This window comes from Salminus brasiliensis, chromosome 1, assembly GCF_030463535.1.
Source record: "Salminus brasiliensis chromosome 1, fSalBra1.hap2, whole genome shotgun sequence".
Taxonomy (NCBI): Eukaryota; Metazoa; Chordata; class Actinopteri; order Characiformes; family Bryconidae; genus Salminus; species Salminus brasiliensis.
In genome coordinates, this window is record NC_132878.1 from 46,334,022 (window position 1) to 46,354,231 (window position 20,210).

A 20,210-nucleotide genomic window follows, 5' to 3' on the forward strand; every position below is an offset into this window, starting at 1 on the left:
GCATGTTATGATTTACACTTACAGAAAATGTCATTTATTTGGGTCAATTCCCTAGTTTTCCGTCTAACTTGAGCGCAGTTGATCAGGATTAAACCTGATTTTCTGTTTGTGCGCTCAGTGTAAAAGGAGAGGAATCTGTACGTTTTGTACAAATCCTGTAACTGCCACGGTTTCCACATTTCAACAATCCACATAACACATTCACGGTGACCTGTATCTAAGCTAAATAACATTCAATCAAGTTCAGTTCAATCCACCACTTTTACAGTTTGATTAAAAGTCTTGAAATGTTAACTGAATTGTGAGTACAGAGGCTGTGGTGTCTTTTACCAAAAAAAAAAAGTCTCTAAGCTCATTTATCTGGCATTTATTACTGTACTAGCAAGATTTAGTGAACAATAAATTAATTAATGGTTGGTTTCATTGGTTCAATGGTTGGACAATGATTAATTCTAGTCCTGGACTACAATTTCCTTTTAGTGGAGAACCACCACTTAATCAGAATCAGAATCTCTTTATTTCACCAAGTATGTTGTACATACAAGGAATTTGTCTTGGTGAGAGCAACACGTATGACAAGTAACAAAAACACAGAACAAATGGGGTATAGTACTGGACTAGGCTTAATCCCTGTTCAGAAAACTGACCCTAAGTGACACTGAAAAATTAATCTCTATGTGACATAACTGGTATAAATATAAATTATATATATATATATATATATATATATATATATATATATATATATATATATATATATATATATACCAGTTAAGTTGCAGTATAAGAGTGTTTATAAATAAAGTTTGGGCCAGACCAAGCAGGAAACATTTTAGCCCTGGTTTACTTTGTGTTCATACTGATATACATCACCCTACCCATGATACACGTATGACAGAATGCAAATAGAGATCTGCACAAGGCAGGTGTGTCTGTGGGTCCTGCGTGATCCGTAAACTAGTAGGCGGGATTAAAACTGCAGTACAAATATCCAACAATTTGTGGGTGGAAGTGCGCAAATAACAAATCTTACGGGGAGAAGCAGAGCTCGGGTGGACAGATCTTCACTTATGTAAGAGTAAATGCAACCTAAATGCCTGGGGTGCAAATAAGGAAGGCCCCTCCAAAATCTCCTCTAATCATGTTGTAATTAATTGTATTAATGTTCTAACGTTTTGCTCACAAGACTGCATTGATAAATTGCATTTATATTAACTGTATTTACTAATAAATAATAATAATAATAATAATATGTTCAACTGTTAAGATAAACTGGTTAACCGTTAGACAAAAATTCCATGACTGTATAACAGCCCGTCTACAAGACCAAAGGGCAATAAAATAATTAGTCTTTATAAACAGAAACAAATCTGTGATGTCAGTCATTACGACATTTAATGACAGACAGAATAAATGTTCAAAATATGTGCCCATGACACTGTTGCCAAAAATGAGTCAGGTACAGCTCTAACCATTTCTAATGCACCTGAAAATTTGGTAATGCGGAGCTATAATTCTAGTTAATGAGCTCTTACACTCTGACTTCTAGCCGGAGGATAAGTCTTTAATGATCACAATAATTTTTATTTGGATTTTATGTAATGAGCCTACACAAAAACACCCCAAATTAGTGAAGTGAAATGTCTGTGGGAGACTCCCCAAACATATGGAAGAAGGTGGTGGTGCTGGTGGTGGTGGTGCATGCATCAACAGTGGTGGCAGAATCATGCTGTGGGGATGTTTTTCATCATCAGTGACTGGGAAACTGGTAAACTTTAAAGGAACAATGGATGGTGCTAAATACAGGGAAATTATTGAGGAACCCATTTCAGTCTTGCAGAGATTTGAGACTGGGAGGTTCCTCCACCAGCAGTACAATGACAAAGCATTCTGCTAAAGCAACACTTAAGTGGTTTAGGGAAAAACATTGAAATGTCTTGAAATGGCCTTGTCAAAGATTTAAAAATTGTTTCAAAATGTGGCTCTACAAAGTACAGTGGCTTGCAAAAGTATTCATACTCCTTGTCACCTTACAACCACAAACTTAAATGTATTTTATTAAGATTGTAAGTGATAGGCCAACACGAAATAGAACATAATTGTGAAGTTAAACAAAAACGATACATTTTTTAATGAGTTTTGTGAGTCTTGGTTTCTTCCAAGGTTTCTTCCTCCAGCTCTAAGGGTTTTTCCCCCTTGCCATTGTCGCCGTTGGCTTGCTCACTGGGGGTCTCAGATTTTTCAGGTCTTTTTATGTTGTTAATTTCCTGTCTTTTACTAATTACTAATTGTGTAAAGCTGCATTGCGACAACAGTCATAACAATCGCTATACAAATAAATTTGGATTTGATCTGTTCTCTGAAGGTCTCAGTGGTTTGTTAGAGAACACTAGTGAACAAACAGCTTAATGAAGACCAAGGAACTCACCAGACAAGTCAGAGATAGTTGAAGTTGTGGAGAGGTTTAAAGCAGGGTTAGGTTATGAAAACATATGCCAAGCTTTGAGCATCCAAAGGTAAACTGAAAAAAATATTCTAAGTATTCTACAACTGCAAACCTACCAAGACATGGCCGTCCACCCACACTGACAGATTGAGGAGAGCACTGGTCAGAGAAGCAGCCAAGAGGCCCATGGTCACGCTGGATGAAATCATCTTTTTAGATTAGCTTTTGGTAATTAATGTTTTCCCTTGGATAAAGCTTGTAGGTCCAGGGGTTCACAGACACAGGGAATTCCAGTGAACTGAGACGCTGGAGCTGTTGTCTCGCTGCTTGCACACGATCACTCAGGTTTGTGGACAGTGGAGCAGATGGACGCTAGTGTTTCAGGGTGTTCCAGTGTCTGTGTTACCTTCTGGCTCTCTCCTTTTAATTAGGCTGTTATAGTCAGACCTGCCGGACTTAACAGCCACACTGTAATATTGCTCAACATTCTCTACTATCTATAAATCCATTCCAAGATCAGATCGAAGAGAGCACTGGTCAGAGAAGCAGCCAAGAGGCCCATGGTCACTCTGGAAGAACTGCATTCTCAAGCCAGCTGTTTTGACTTTGAGGGGGGTGTTTTTTTTTCTTTTCTTGTTTGTTTCACAAAGTTGTAGGCATGTTGTGTAAATCAAATGATACAAACCCTCAAAAAAATCTATTTTACGAAGAATTCCGAGGAGGTGAATACTTTTGCAAGGCACTGTAAACCAAGCATATTTAGCCATATGCAATCACGTTTTTACCATGTTATGTTACGTATTTGGCATGCCCTACACACCATGGAACCTCAGCATCAGCATCCCAACTGCACTTTTGTGGTCTTACCTGCTGCTGGGAGTAGTCAAACAAGCCAACAGGAGCTCCTGAAGAGTCCACCTGAATTTGGTTTCCAGCATAGTCAAACTGGAGTGACTCAACACCGGCCTGCTGTTCCATGCCACCCATGCTCTGAGCATCTTGGCACTGAAAGTCCTCTGCCGGGGTCTTGCTGGCACCAGCGGTCGAAGAATGCAGAGCATTAGGATGGTGCTGTACAATTATCTCAAGTCCAGCCTGACTGTGACCCAAGCGCTCCACAGCTTCTGTGGGAGAAGACTGCCGACTGCCTGGGGTGGTGCTACGGTAAAGCATGCATGACAGGTTTTTAGAATAAATTGACATGGTCTTTATGACGATCACAAAAACTGAGGGCTGGGCTGTGATTAAAAAAAAATCCTACACAGTACCGATCAAAAAACAGCAGAAAATAATGACTGGTGTCTTTGCAGCAACTCTCACTTCTACTTTCTACCTTAAGGAATGCAATACCCTGGTTAAACTTAAATCCTGAATCTAAAAAGGGAACATGAGAAACTTGAACATATTTTTCCCACTGTAATGAGACCATACTTGAAATCTTTGCAGTCGCGGTCCATTCCATTGAGTAAACATCGGCTATTGGCTTTCACAGCATCACATTCTTCCCCAACTTTCATTTCTGAGTTCTTGTCATCTTCAAAGGGGGAGGACTTTTCTTTTTGATTGGCCTTTTCTCTTCCATCTGTGTCTGAATCTCCTCCAACCTATAACCCCCAACACATACAAAATAACAACATACTTTAAAAATAATTATTTGCTCAAACAGTGCATTTCACAATGAAGCTCAGCAAGCAGAAAGGTTGACGGAAAATGTCTTCAAATATCAATTTACTCACAAAACCTCCATTTCTGTAGCGTCCATCCAACTTGTCTCCAGGAGAGGAGCTGAGAACATACTCCACCATACTCACACCCAGGCCACCTCCCTCTGAGCGAGGAGATAACACTGAGCTAGCCTCTATGTTTCCAGTATACCCCTGACCAGGGCGCCTCTGCACCATGATAGGCTGTGATACTGAGTGATCTGAAGAAGGAGGCGTCAATGTGATTTACAACAGTAAGGAAACAACAAACGTCAGTAAAGCAATAAGACACACAGTCTTATTAAAAAGGGCAGTTTTGGCCAAAGTACATAAAATAACATTACAATTTGGCATGCTTTTTATAGCCAGCTAAAAGTATTTCAGTTCTTGAAGTTGGAATTTTTGCAAAATTATTTTCAAAAGACTTTAGAAGAGTTCAGAAATGTTCTTGAGTTGTTATGCATACACAGAATGGGAGCCTGGGAGCCTACATCTGAGTTTTCATTCTAATCAAGATCGTTTGTCTCCTTAGTATGTTTTATCTTCGCAAAATCTAATAAATGTCTGCTTTATCTGACCAGTATCGCTCTCCTCTCAATGTAAAATTGGTAGTTTTAAAAGCGGTCAGGCTTACTTTAGCATAACAAAAGAAAAGTGGAAAAATCCCAGACCTTCACATTAAAACTGAATAGGTTTTTCAATTCATCATGGACACAGTGGCATCATCTAAAACAAGACCAGCATATACAGGTGCTGGTCATAAAATTTGAATATCATGAAAAAGTTGATTTATTTTAGCAATTCCTTTCAAAAAGTAAAGGATAAAAAGTGGTGCATCACATCTTCCTCTTTACAATATCCCTTAGATTTTCTATAGAGTTAAGGTCAGGTGAGTTTGCTGGCCAATTAAGAACAGGGATATCATTGTCCTTAAACCAGGTACTGGTATCTTTGGCACTGCATGCAGGTGCCAAGTCCTGTTGGAAAATGAAATCTGCATCTCTATAAAGTTGGTCAGCAGCAGGAAGCATCAAGTGCTCGAAAACGCCCTGGTAGACGGCTGCGTTGACCTTGGATCTCAGACAACACAGTGGACACTGGAAACTTTACACTGGACCTCAAACAACATGGATTCTGTGCATCTCCTCTCTTCCTCCAGACTCTGGGACCTTGAACATTTATTTTCATCAGAGAACATAACTTTGGAGCAGTCCAGTCCTTTTTGTCTTTAGCCCAGGCGAGATGCTTCTGACGCCGTCTCTTGTTCAAGAGTGGCTTGACCACAAGGAATGCAACAGCTGAAACCCATGTCTTGCATATGTCTGTGCGTTGCAGTTCTTAAAGCACTGACTCCAGCTGCAGTCCCCCCTTTGTGAATCTCCCCCACATTTTTCCCCTTCGCCTCTCTATTAATGTGCTTGGACACAGAGCTCTATGAACAGCCAGCCTCTTTAGAAATTACCTTTTGTTGACCTCTTGCCCTCCTTGTGCAAGGTGTCAATGGTTGTATTTTGGACAACTGTCAACTCAGCAGTCTTCCCCATGATTGCCAACAGAACTAGACCGAGAGACCATTTAAAGGCCTTTGCATGTGTTTTGAGTTAATTAGCACCAGGTGTCTTTAATATTGAACATTTTCACAATATTCTGAGATACTGAATTTGAGGTTTTCATTAGTTGTCAGTCATAACCAGTTATACACACTTGAAATATATCAGAGTGTAATGAATAAATATAATATACAAGTTTCACTTTTTGAATGTAATTACTAAAATGAATCAACTTTTTCATGATATTCAAATTTTATGGCCAGCACCTGTATAAGTTAAAAGCACCTGTTAAAAGCTTCACTGAGGACAGCTTCAGTAACTTCACACAGAAGGCAAATAAGGAGAAGCCTGGCTAAAACCCGGCTTCGAGACAATGCAAGAGAGAGCCAGCTGGGGCTCAGACAGACTGTTCCTCTGTGAAAGGGCAGAGCTAGGCCTGTGTAGCACTGCAAGAGGGAGCCAGGTTGTGTAATTGGGCTGGACCTCTGGATGGTAGAGCTTCACTAAGAGTTGAAAGACGATGACTACAGTCCTGTAGTGTGTCATGGCTCTTTAAGGTTAAGTCCAAGCTTAAAGCTCAAAGCAAGCTCCATTATGTTGTCCATCTTTACATGGGCCAGCGACTCGATTACAGATATCAAAAACTCTGTAAACCTTACAGATCTGCGAAATCACAACTCCACTTTAAAGTAAAAACAAAAAAATGCAACTTTTCTGTCTTAAGGCTGTGCCATTGCTAATGTAAACAAGATTCTGCTTTCCAGTGACGGAGGGCTGTCACTCATGCATGTCTATATTTTAAGCCCAGACTGTTCTCAGTGTTGTCTGATGAGTGCATTTAGGCGATTTTCACCATATTTCTGTGCTTCTAAAAACTTTGTGTTCTTCGGTAGTAACTGGTGGAGGCAAGTGTTTAAGGCAAGTGTTGAATCCTTATCCTGTTGAAGCCACCTTCCTCCTTTGTGCTTCAGTTTTTTATATTTAACATTTCACTGTTTGACATTTGCATTCAGATATTTTGCATAATCTGTTCTTACCTCTGTCCACAGAATATTTGAGTTGTTTAATGGGGTCACAGGTAAGGTTTCCTTCATATAACTATTTAATAACTATTATATAATTAATTAAAAAACATTTGTGCAAGCAATGCAGCACAGTGGAACGGTAGGCCACCCTCTTGAGCTAATTTTTTATGTAGGTTCTTGGCCGTTGCAAACACTTTTTGATTTTGACTAAGTTTTCTTGATTTTCAAGCTGTTATCTTGGTCTCTGGGCAATGCGAAGAGAAAATGTAAAAAAATGTAAAAAAAAAAAAACACATCCACGGATCTCAGACTGAACACACATGGCTTGTTTGGAGGGGTTACCAATAAGACACTGAACATGGACCACAGAAATCTATAAAGAGAGCTCTTTTAGGAGACTATAAATTATAAACAAACATGTTAAAGGTTAAAGACTCTGAGAAAAGGTGCAGAAGTCTCATTGAGAGTAACGGAAATCGTTTGATTGGTACTTTTGATTGGATCATATTTGTCCAGGTCAGTTTCTTTAACATCTTTTAAAAAAATTATTCTCCTGAACCACAATTCAAACGTGAGGTCTGATCAAATTAGGCAGAAGCTAATGTTCAAATGACAGATGTTTGGGCTGACCCAAGGAATCAGACGAATCAAACCTATCTACTTTTTTTTAAGATTTAGGATGTCAAATATTTTGTTGAGCTCCAGTACAACCCTTAGGCTGATTGGGCATATGACGTGCATCTAATGGCTTCGACACACTACACGACTTGTACAGTTATAAGGACGCTATACTGTTCAAACTACACAACTAGATCTCTTGTAATCGTTAATGTTGAAGTTGTTTTGGTTTGTACACTATACGACAGCACATTACATGACCGTTCCAGGAAAAAATCTAGTCTGTCTGCTCTCGTTTTGTCACAAAAACAAGATGATAGAAATACAGTGGGAGGAAAAAAGTATTTAGTCAGCCACCAATTGTGCAAGTTCTCCCGCTTAAAAAGATGAGAGAGGCCTGTAATTGACATCATAGGTAGACCTCAACTATGAGAGACAAAATAAGAAAAAAATTCAGAAAATCACATTGTCTGATTTTTAAAGAATTTATTTGCAAAAAATGGTGGAAAATAAGTATTTGGTCAATAACAAAACTTCATCTCAATACTTATATATACTTATATATCCTTTGTTGGCAATGACAGAGGTCAAACGTTTTCTGTAAGTCTTCACAAGGTTGGCACACACCGTTGCTGGTATGTTGGCCCATTCCTCCATGCAGATCTGCTCTAGAGCAGTGATGTTTTGGGGCTGTTGGCAGGCAACACAGACTTTCAACTGCCTCCAAAGACTTGGGGTTGAGATCTGGAGACTGGCTAGGCCACTCCAGGACCTTGAAATTCTTCTTACGAAGCCACTCCTTTGTTGCCCTGGCAGTGTGCTTGGGATCATTGTCATGCTGAAAGACACAGCCACGTTTCATCTTTAATGCCCTTGCTGATGGAAGGAGGTTTGCACTCAAAATCTCACAATACATGGCCCCATTCATTCTTTCATGTACACGGACCAGTCGTCCTAGTCCCTTTGCAGAGAAACAGCCCCAAAGCATGATGTTGCCATCCCCATGCTTCACAGTTGGTATGGTGTTCTTTGGATGCAACTCAGCATTCACTCTCCTCCAAACACAACGAGTGTTTGTACCAAACAGTTCTACTTTGGTTTCATCTGACCATAAGACATTCTCCCAATGCTCTTCCAGAACATCCAAATGCTCTCAAGCAAACTTCAGACGCGCCCGGATATGTACTGGCTTAAGCAGGGGAACACGCCTGGCACTGCAAGATCTGAGTCCCTGGCGGCGTAGTGCGTTACTGACGGTAGCATTTGTAACGTTGGTCCCAGCTTTCTGCAGGTCATTCACTAGGTCCCCCCGTGTGGTTCTTGGATTTTTGCTCACCATTCTTGTGATCATTTTGACCCCACGGGCTGAGATCTTGCGTGGAGCCCCTGATCGAGGGAGATTAGCAGTGGTCTTGTAGGTCTCCCATTTTCTGATTATTGCTCCCACAGTAGATTTCCTCACACCAAGCTGCTTGCCTATTGCAGATTCAGTCTTCCCAGCCTGGTGCATGTCTACAATTTTGTTTCTGGTGTCCTTTGACAGCTCTTTGGTCTTCACCATAGTGGAGTTTGGAGTGTCACTGTTTGAGGTTATGGGCAGGTGTCTTTTATACTGTTAACGAGTTCAAACAGGTGCCATTAATACAGGTAATAAGTGGAGGACAGATAAGCCTCTTAAAGAAGTTGTTACAGGTCTGTGACAGCCAGAAATCTTGCTTGTTTGTAGGTGACCAAATACTTATTTTCCACCATTAGTTGCAAATAAATTCTTTAAAAATCAGACAATGTGATTTTCAGATTTTTTTTTCTAATTTTTTCTCAGTCTCTCATAGTTGAGGTCTACCTATGATGTCAATTACAGGCCTCTCTCATTTTTTTAAGTGGGAGGCCCTCACCACACACGTAGATGCATGATAAGACTAAATTTAGGGAATCCCTACCGCACCGCACTCACTGCTAGTCATAACTTGGTCCAGTTGCTACTTTGAACAATTCACACAGCGATCTAGAGTCGATTTTTGAGCCCCAAGCAAACACAGATTTGCCCCGCGAGCTGATGTTTTTCTTAAAGACTTCCAAAACCTGTCCGAGAGTGGAAAATCTTTAGCTTTAGATGATCTTTAGCTTTCACTTCAGCTGATTCACTTCAAACCTTGACTCCTGTTTACCATTATACCAATCCACTTAAAGCCTAGCAACCACCTGGAATATAGGAACTGCTTAGGAACAGCATAGTAACAACCTTGCATATCCCAGGCATAACCATTAAGATAGCCGACAGCACAGCATTTCACTGGACTCTGATAAGAGCAAGGGAGCAGTGTTAAGGGGTGCATTAATGTACATAACTGCACCAATACCAAAACCCTTGACAATGTTTGTGGTCGAGTTGGAGTACCTCTTATTATAGCCTAGGTAGTTTTTTTTTTTTAACTATGCAGAAATAAAGCTGTTCACCTGAAATGTGTGCACCAGCATCAGTGCTGATCTGAGTTGCTACATGCATTCCCTCTACTGAAATAAAGTTGAGTGATCAGCATAGACTATGCTTTTGTTTGAGTTTAATGGATTAGCTGCTCTACCAGCATAATGAACCTGAGTAATATAGCTAACCATCAAGACCAAGATGGTTGACTAATACGAGCATGCTGGTTTGACCAGGATCACCAGCTTGACAACCATGCTGGTCAGAAGCTAAACTGTTTAACCAGACGGCATTTTTGCTTGGATGAACAGTTTTTTTTTTTGGTCTGGATAACTTTTACATATGGTTAGCTGTTTTTTTCAACAAAAATATACATAAATACACAGTCATGTGGGAAACGGAACACCCCATGAAACCTTGGTCTTTCTTAAACATATTTAAACATATAAACAATAGATCTTCATTTGACAAATACTGAGAAATGGAGGTAATATGTAACACATACAACTTAAGAAATGTCTTAATTATTTATAAAATGTATTTAACATAAATGCAATTTTCCTGTAAAATTATACATGTTCATGTAAAAACATGTATAACTACTTAAAATGCTTAAATGCAGTATAATTAAATGCAGCATATTAGCTGCAGATGATTAGAACATTGTTAAAGAGAATTTTGGAGGAGCCTGTCTTAATCAAGCTTCAACATTTAGCTTGGTTTGCTGAACTGTAAAGGTAAAAGCCAATTCCAATTATAGCCAAACCAATTATAACCAAACCAATTATAACTGCAAGTCTCTATAGGTTTGACTGGGATCTTTGCCCATTCTTCAAGATGAACCTCCATGCAAGTCTCAAATCTCTGAAAGACTGAAGGTTTTACATAAGAATTTCCACAGAAACATAAGTCTACAAGAACATAAGTACAGACAAGACTGTAGATTAAGAATCAATCAGGCTTTTCTCCTCTAACAATTTTAATATCTACTAAATTATACTTTTTCTTGTTGATGTCACACTGATTTTCTAGAGTACTATACAATTTAAGGTCACCCTACCACTAAGAATTACAAAAACAAAAAAAATTCTATAGATTTCAGAAAACAAGACAGTAATATGATGTAATACATTGTTGTAGCAAATATTTTTAGATGACAAAGATGTTAACTATGTACTGTAGCACCTGTGATACTCATAAAATCCTTTGATTTAACCTTTTACTATTTCTCACATGCAAAATCCAAGTTATACTATGTATAGTTTGAAACATCAATTAATTAAGTTTGCAAAAAGTGACACCGCAAATGTTTACTTTGTCAGTTTTTAAAAATGGCCACCAGCTTGTGTGAACACATGGAAAGCCATATCTTAAAATCCACAATGGACTATCTCAAGAGACTTTGCCATGGCTCAAACAATTCTTTAACTTAAACGTCATCAGAAATCTGTGGGCAGAGCCAAAAAAAGAGCAGTGCATGCAAGACCAAGAATATCACAACTAGCAAGCTTTTGCAAGGAAGAAGGTGGGGGAAGCCTAACAACAAAAAAGAAACACTCATAGCTGGCAACAAAAATAATTTTCAAGCTACTTGCCAAAAGGGGCATTACTAAGTGCATATACAGTGGATGAAATAAGTATTTGAACTCCCACTGATTGTGAAAGTTTGTACTCTGACAAATAATTAAAAACAGTCTATTTTTATGGTAGCTTCATTTTAACAGAGATAGATGGAATATCAATAAGAAAATCTAGAAAATTAAATAATATTTAAATAAACATAATTTGCATTTCATTGAGGGAACTAAGTATTTGATCCCCTAAAAACCATGAGTAATGTTGGCTCCCACAGACCACTGACACACCCTAATCTCAGTGAAGTCGTTACCTGCATGAGAGACAACTGTCCCAAATGGTCACCTACGTAAAAGGCCACCTGCCAAGAGACTCCGTGACACGCCAACATCTCCACCATGGGCAAGACTAAAGAGCTGTCTAAAGATGTCAGGGACACAATTGTTGACCTACACAATTGTTGACCTACACAAGGGCTACAAAGCCATAAGTAAGAAGCTGGATGAGAAGGTGACAACTGTTGGTGCAATTACTCAGAAGTGGAAGAAGTACATTCCTGTCAATCAACCTAGGCCTGGAGCTCCATGCAAGATATCACCTCGTGGAGTCTTATTGATCATGAGAAAGGTTACAAATCAGCCAAGAACTACACGGGAGGAGCTGGTTAATGATCTCAAGGCAGCTTGGACTACAGTCTCCAAAAAAAACACTGGTAATACACTGAGATGTAATGGTTTAAAATCATGCACGCAAGGTTCCTCTGCTCAAGAAGGCTCATGTCCAGGCCCACCTCAAGTCGCCAATGAACATATTAATGACTCAGAGAGAGACTGGGAGAAGGTGCTGTGGTCAGATGAGGCCAAAATTGAGCTCTTTGGCCTCAACTCAACCCTAAGAACACCATCCCCACCGTCAAACAAGGTGGTGGAAGTATTATGTTTTGGGGGTGTTTTTCTTTTAAGGGCACAGGCCAACTTCTCCGCATCGACAGGAAGATGACTGGGGCCAAGTATTGCAAAATCCTGGGTGACAACCTCCTTGCCTCTGCCAGGGCACTGAAAATGGGTCGTGGATGGGTCTTCCAGCACGACAACGACCCAAAACATACAACCAAGGAAACAAAGGAGGGGCTCCATAAGAAGCATATCAAGGTCATGGAATGGCCTAGTCAGTCTCCTGACCTCAATCCCATAGAAAATCTATGGAGAGAGCTGAAGCTTCACATTTCCAAAGGCACGCCTAAAAACCTTAAGGATTATAAAAACCTTAAAAAACTACAAGAAACGCCTGACTGCTGTGCTTGCCAACAAGAGTTTTGCCACCAAGTATTAAATGATGTTTTACCAGGGGGTCAAATACTTATTTTTCCTTCAATGAAATTCAAGTTAATTTTTATTTCTCATTTTATGTAATTTTCTGTTTTTCTTTTGATATTATATGTCTTACTGTTAAAATAAAGCTGGCATAAAATTATGAGATGTTTCATTTATTTTTTTGTATTAAAACTTTTAAAGTCAGTGGGGGGTCAAATACTCATTTCCTCCACTGTGTGTGTGTGTGTGTGTGTGTGTGTGTATGCGTGTGTGTATAGGAATATCTCTTAATTATTCGTATATAATCGTATATAATTATTCATATTAATCGTATATAATCTGCATTTCTATTTCCAATCAATTATGCTTTACAGCAGGGGCGTTCAATGTTATCTGCAAAGGGCCAGTGTGGCAGCAGGTAATTTCTTCTCATTTCAGCCAAGCAGAAGCACGTGTGATGAGTTTAAAAACTGATCAATTGATTAAACAATTGAAATAAGGCTGTTTAGAATGAAAACAAGACACCTTTACACTGATGATCTAGCACTATGACAGAAAAATAATCTGCCTTTAGCTCAGAGCAAAAATATGTGATTTAATTGTAACAAGTCATGTATGTAAGAGAGAAAAAAAGTTTGTTACTTACCAGAAGCTCCCCAAGCATTATCCCGCCACTCTTCCCCTAGAAGCATCCCTTTACGTCCATCTTTTGCCAATTCATCAGACTCCCACAGTTTTTTTGCTGGTAAGAGCTAAACAATAAAAATAACAAATAGATAAATTATTCTAGCAAAACAAACTAAATAGACTAGACCAAATAAGTGTCACAATTCCCATGACACCAACCGTCAAGTATTAAATTCGATGTTTAAAAAAAGTAAGGAGTCAGAAATAATCAGGCACTCTCATATTACATTCCAAATGTTTTTATGAAGTTTACCTTTTTGACACAAAGTACTAGTAAGTACGCTACTGGCAAACACAGCAAAATTCCACCTGATCATTATTTTTTTTAACAAAGACATCATTAGCTTGTAGAACCATGTAAAGTTATCATTTTCTGAGACTATTAGCCACTCTTCTCTATTACATTTCTCTAGTTCATTGAGGTTTGTGGGCATTCATTTATGCACTGCTTTCTTCTGCCACAGCATTTAAATTGGGTTGAGGTCTAGCCTTTGACTGGGCTATTGCAACATCTTAATACTTTTCTTTTACAGTCATTGTCATAGATTTGCCAGTGTGTTTCGGATCGGTCATGTTGCATGACCCAATTTCAGCTAAATTTCAACTGAAGATCAGCATCAGCAGAGTCACATTTGACTTTAAAAACCTTGTTATACAGAGGTGTTCATGGTCAACTGAATGACTGCAAGGTGCCTAGGTCCTATGGCTGACCGTGTATTGTTAAACACTCCACTTGTCTCATGTGTCCAAATAACATTGATTCTAAACAAACCACAAGACTTTTAAAACAATCTTTCTTTTTAGAAAGAAGCAGCTTTCTCCTGGCAACCCTCCCAAACAAGCCATACTTGTTTAGTCTTTTTCTAATTGTAACTTGCTTGGACATTCACTCCTTGGCACCTTTATCACTTTTATTTGTGAACAATCGCTCACTGCAGAATTGACTTTAAATTGCTAATGAATGGCCTCAACACTTCCCAGAATAAGGTCTCTGCTCCTTGGCATTATGTTAACATCTGCAAATGCTCCAGACCAACAAACTGCAAACTTCTGCTTTTATAGAGGTGGTCACACTTGTTGCTGATCAAATAATCAAGGGTATTTGATTAGCAGTATCTGGCTGCTATTACATTCCTAATTCCTATGAATACAGTAAGGATGTACTTAATTTTACCACATACTGCTTCTTCATTGTGCCCTAGCATTTTGTTAAATAAATGACACTTTGTAATTTGCTATGTTTGAGGCATGTAAGGTTACCCAATTTTAAGACCTGCTAAGAATCAGATTTTTAAAATCATGTTTTGATATGGAAAACCATACAATTCAAAAAGGATGCATGTACTAGTAGGTACATGATGTACAATAGTGTGAATATGATCTGCATAGGATGACCATTAAAATTGACATGCATTTACTCCTAAAAGTCTTGCTATTTGGTTAAACATGTAATGTCTGTCTCATTCATATTCCTACAAGTATCACATTACAATCAGACTTATTTTTTTTACTAGATTTAAGTTTATTTATAATGCAAATAGTTGATTAGATCTGACTACAGTTTACTGAAAAACATAATGAGAATAATCTGATCTAATAAGAAACAGGACAAAGCGGAGCAAACACTGAAAATGGTTTTCTTGCACCATTTCCCACAATGGTCAGTTAACAGTGGGAACAGAGACAAGCACAAGACTGAGTCCTACAGAGTGTGCAGGGTGATCAGGGAGGCAAAGCGATGCTACATGAAAAAAAACAGTCACAGTTCTGTGTCTGGCTCTAGGAACATGTAGCAGGGACAGAGAGTGATAATGTGCTACAAAAGCCCACCCTCTGGTCAAAACATCATCTCATGCAAACTTGTGTGAGCTATACAGCCAATTTGTTAATTGGCCTCCTACTGTAAAACATGGAGGAGGCTCTGTTATGTTCTGGGCCTGCTTTGCTGCATCTGGCACAGGGTGTCTTGAATCAGTGCAGGGCACAATGAAATCTCAAGACTATCAAAGGATTCCAGAGAGAAATGTGCTGCACAGGGTCAGAAAGCTTGGTCTTGGTCGCAGGATAATGACCCCAAACATACAGCTTAAAAACAGCCAAGAATGGCTAAGAGGAAAACATTGGACTATTCTGAAGTGACCCTCTATGAGCCCTGACCTAAATCCTATTGAGCATATTTGGAAGGAGCTGAAAAATGCAGTCTGGAAAAGCCACCCTTCGAACCTGAGACAACTGGAGCAGTTTGCTCATGAGGAGTAGGCCAAAATACCTACTGAGAGGTGCAGAAGTCTCATTGACAGTTACAGGAATTGTTTGATTGCAGTGATTGCAGTGACAGACCATTTCTGTCAAGGCCTGTTTCATAAGTTTATTTTTTAGTAATTCTGTTGAAGCATGGTTGAAAAGCAATGTCTGACTTTCATTGGTTAATTTCCATAGCATTTTTATTTATTATTACTTTTGTCAGATTAGAGTTATTTCTGTGACCATTGTGTGTTTTTCTTTCTTTAACCGAGGGGTACCAACAATTTTCTCCATGTGGCTAATATTACTAGGACAGCTTCTAAGCCATGATGACATTGAGGAGGAGATTATTATCCTGGCACCAGTTCTCCTGGTGTTTAATTTTAACCAGGTAGGCCCTCTTATCTGGGTTATCTGGGAACCCAGGGCCAACCGCACCAGCATATGGTCTCACAAGGGGTCTGAGGATCTCATCTCGGTGCCTAATGGCAGTCAGGCTACCTCTGGCGAGCACATGGAGGGCTGTGCGGCCCTCCAAAGAAATGCCATCCCACACCATTACTGACCCACTGCCAAACGGTTCATGCTGAAGGATGTTGCAGGCAGCAGATCGCTTTCCACAGCGTCTCCAGACTCGGTCACATGTGCTCAATGTGAACCTGCTTTCATCTGTAAAGAGCACAGGGCGCCAGTGGTGAATTTGCCAATCCTGGTGTTCTCTGGCAAATGCCAAGCGTCCTGCACGGTGTTGGGCTGTAAGCACAACCCCCATCTGTGGACGTCGGGCCCTCATACCATCCTCATGGAGTCGGTTTCTAACCGTTTGTGCAGACACATGCACATGTGGCCTGCTGGAGGTCATTTTGCAGGGCTCTGGCAGTGCTCCTCCTGTTCCTCCTTGCACAAAGGCGGAGGCAGCGGTTCTGCTGCCGGGTTGTTGCCCTCCTACGGCCTCCACCACGTCTCCTGGTGTACTGACCTGTCTCCTGGTAGCGCCTCCAGCCTTTCGCATTGATGTGCCATCCTGGATGAGCTGCACTACCTGAGCCACTTGTGTGGGTTGTAGAGTCTGTCTCATGCTACCACGAGTGTGAAAGCACCACCAACATTCAAAAGTGATCAAAACATCAGCCAGAAAGCATAGGTACTGAAAAGTGGTCTGTGGTCACCACCTGCAGAACCACTCCTTATTTGAGTATGTCTTGCTAATTGCCAATAATTTCCATCTATTGTCTATTCCATTTGCACAACAGCATGTGAAATTGATTGTCAATCAGTGTTGCTTCCTAAGTGGACAGTTTGATTTCACAGAAGTTTGATTTACTTTGAGTTACATTGTGTTTAAGCGTTCCCTTTGTTTTTTTTGACCAGTGTATTTTCTCCCAATTGTCTTTTTTCCGTAACATAACGCATATTGTTCTTTGTGAAGATAAGAAATTCTGTACAAAGTCTTGATATTTTAGTACAAGTATTCGATTTAATCACTGACCAAATGTATTTAAGAATCCCTGTCTCAAGAGCTTCTGGATTTGTGTTTAAAAGAATAATTAAAATAATGTCTCAGGTATTTATAGAAATCCTTTTGTTTTAATCAATCATTTGGAGCTTGGTATATAAAAAAAGTATAAATCCTTATAAAATCTCAAAACTTTCTTGAATTTTCTCCGTTTTAGATTCCAACTCTTCAGTTGTCTGTAACCTTTTTAGTTGTACCTCTAGGTGTTTTAATTTCTGTTTTTTTTAAGTTTGTTTTACTTTTTAAAGTTTTTTTTATTGGTGGAGGTCATCTCTACAACTTTTCCTGTCATAACAGCCTTCATTGTGTCCCACAGGATAGATGGTGAAACATCTCCATTGCCGTCTAGAAGGTGCATCTTGGACATAGTTACATATAAGACTGAGAATGATCCAGGCAAACAACAATGAAATAAATTGGTAACACTTCCATAAACCCAGCTTACTTATAATGCATTATATAGCATACAGAATAACTTAAGTGAAGTTATGTCACCAAAAGTGTGACTATGAGTATGTGACTTTATAAAGACAGGTTTCATCATGCATTATAATATCTGTTTATATTAATGTAATCACCTCACACACCATATGCATGTTCACAAGGAACAAAAAAGGTAATAAGCCACACGGAAGGGGGGGGGGGGGGGTCAGATGCGATAAGTTAAATTTGCTCTTTACTTATCATGATAATGCACAGTCCCTAATATTTCTTATTGCTTTCATTACCGGTAACAAGAATTTATTTAAAATTATACGCACAAACAATTCTTCTGCCAATGTAGTCTGTTTGTTGATAAGAGCTCAATGTAACATTTGGTTGCTAGGCAAAATAATGGCTAAAGTATTCTACTGTAATCTAAGTATTCTAATGTAAGTAATCTTTCAACTCTAAATCCATGTTGTCCATATAGACATCAAGCTTCTGTACAAAGGGAAAATCAGAACCAAAATTATAAAACACACCAACTACACAACCAAATTACACACCAACTACATTTAGCCATTATTTTGTCAAGCAGCCAAAGTTTGCATGGAGCTCCTAACAACACATTCCCTTTTTTTGGCTTTTTATTTTTGACTGAAAGTACAAAATTACAAACAGGTAGGATTTCTCTTAGTTTGAGGAAACAAAGGAATCAATTTCAATCTTCTTAAGTACAAGATTAAAAAATAGCACAGGCAGTAAAAACATTTTGGGGAAACCCACCCCTGGTTAGTCCCAACTTCAATTCACCACACTTTGCCTCCTCACCGTGGCAAGTAAAAAAAATAAATCACAGCAGACTGGTAGGGTAAGACTGTTACCATATGCAGTTTCTAAAGCTAGAGTCACAACTTCAAGTAATCAGTCAATTGCAAAAGACTACATAGAGTGCTGTTTATTTATGTCTTTGTTTTTCAGTGAACTCAAGAACGGTTTCTTGTCAAACAGTGGATGGACCACTGGTGGCTGAATTTAAAATTCCATTTGACTTCCACTAACCAGAGCACCAACTTCAAACATCTTCTCAATTATTCAACAAGGCAGACTTTGCTTCCAGGACAAAGTGTCTGCATTCCCCATCCAGTTAGTATGTGTCTGCTGGGATAGCCTAGACTGGACGTAAACTGAGTGTACATCACAGCCCAGTATAGTGAGAATCTGAAGACAGCAACTAGCAAACACCAAAAAACTGTGATTGGTTATACTACAATATATTGCTTTTCCTTTATTGTTAGCACTGAAAGCAACACAACCAGAGAAGCAGAAACAAAGAAGATGCTATGGACTGTTCTTTGGATGAGTTATCATTTATTTACAAGACTGATCCAAACAACCTGACCACTACAAGTTGGAATGCTGTCAAGGCTGCCTCCAACTTCCCCAACAATCTCCTATATCCACTAAAGCCTATGGGCATTTAATAGGTGCAGGATCGGATTACATTTGGACAGAAGGACTGTAATCAAGGAAACTGGTGCATAGCATAGCAGTCTTTACCTGCATTAAATTATTTCTCCCATATATTACACATTCAGGCTCTAATAATGATTATAGTACTTAAGTAAAGTCCATTCTAGTCTTAACAACACCCGATTAATATGTTTCTGCTGCCATGCACAGGTGTCTGTTTCCTAGAGGGGGGTAATCTAAAACAACAAAGAAAGAGAACTTGTACCACACAACACAATTCACTTAGAAATGGAAGCAAACAAAAAGTAAAGTAATCTGAGTTTGCCACAGAACTAATTCACTAAAATCTTCTGGCATGCATACAGTCACAGTAAAACAATAATTCCAAGTTCCAGATTGGGGGGGGGGGGGTTAGTTCATGTTCTGATAGCCTTAGTTTTTTAGTTCTTAGTCAGGCATATACATCCTGTCACAATTTGACCTACAAGTCAAAAGATTAGACATCTTGTCCCACCAACCACAAACCGAAAGTATAGAAACATGTTTGTTCAGACTGAGATGGCACCTCACAATAGCAACAAATAAATAGCCTCGTTTCCTGACTCTTCCTGACTCGTCACACATTTTGGAATAATCCACCGTTTCTGTCAGACTGTAAAAAGGAGAAGCATGTGGGAGGATTGGTAAGCACCATTTTATTTTCTATTATATTTTTTTATTTCAAATGGTGTATAAATATTTATTATGAATGTTGGTGGTTTTCCAAAATATTATCCTTGCAAATCATTTACCAAAATTGGTAAGCTAGCTATTTTTTCCCCCAAAATGGTGGCTATGGTGTAAAGTGAGTCAAATGCCATGGGGTAAATTAAGCCAGCAGTTAAACAACAACAGCAGCACAGAGATTAGGTTACATCTCTGACATACAAACCATACAAACTGGTATTTCAGTCTAATATTATGCAATTGGTGCAGTTTATCATATGTTTATTTTGTTTTATTGAGTTTATTTGCAGAGGGAAATTGATTATTATTGAAAGTAAATTGAGGTATTGAGGTAAATCTTGCATATATATGTGTGCGTGTGTGTGTGTGTAGTATTTGTTGTCGAAAGAACATAACGGGTTGTGGAATGATTAAGAAACGGTTGACACTGCGACTTTGTGTGTGTGAAATACTCCCACACTTTCGATGCACACGATTTTTGTAGAT

The 20,210-nt window shown here is 39.0% G+C and overlaps 1 protein-coding gene across 12 annotated transcripts in view; it reads right to left on the reverse strand.

Annotated features, from left to right (window-relative positions):
• The window catches only part of pum2 (pumilio RNA-binding family member 2), a 77,203-nt gene that overhangs the window by 46,664 nt on the left and 10,329 nt on the right, over nt 1-20,210 (reverse strand). For all 12 annotated transcript variants that reach the window (XR_011979712.1, XR_011979713.1, XR_011979715.1 and 9 more), the window contains 4 exons: nt 13,302-13,407; nt 4,183-4,370; nt 3,878-4,050; nt 3,314-3,605 (listed from right to left, as the gene is read on the reverse strand). Coding sequence is in view for 8 of the 12 variants with exons in the window: in XM_072679821.1 (XP_072535922.1) it covers nt 3,314-3,605; nt 3,878-4,050; nt 4,183-4,370; nt 13,302-13,407 (759 nt within the window). In the remaining 4 variants the exon portion in view is untranslated. The remainder of the gene's footprint in view (nt 1-3,313; nt 3,606-3,877; nt 4,051-4,182; nt 4,371-13,301; nt 13,408-20,210) is intronic.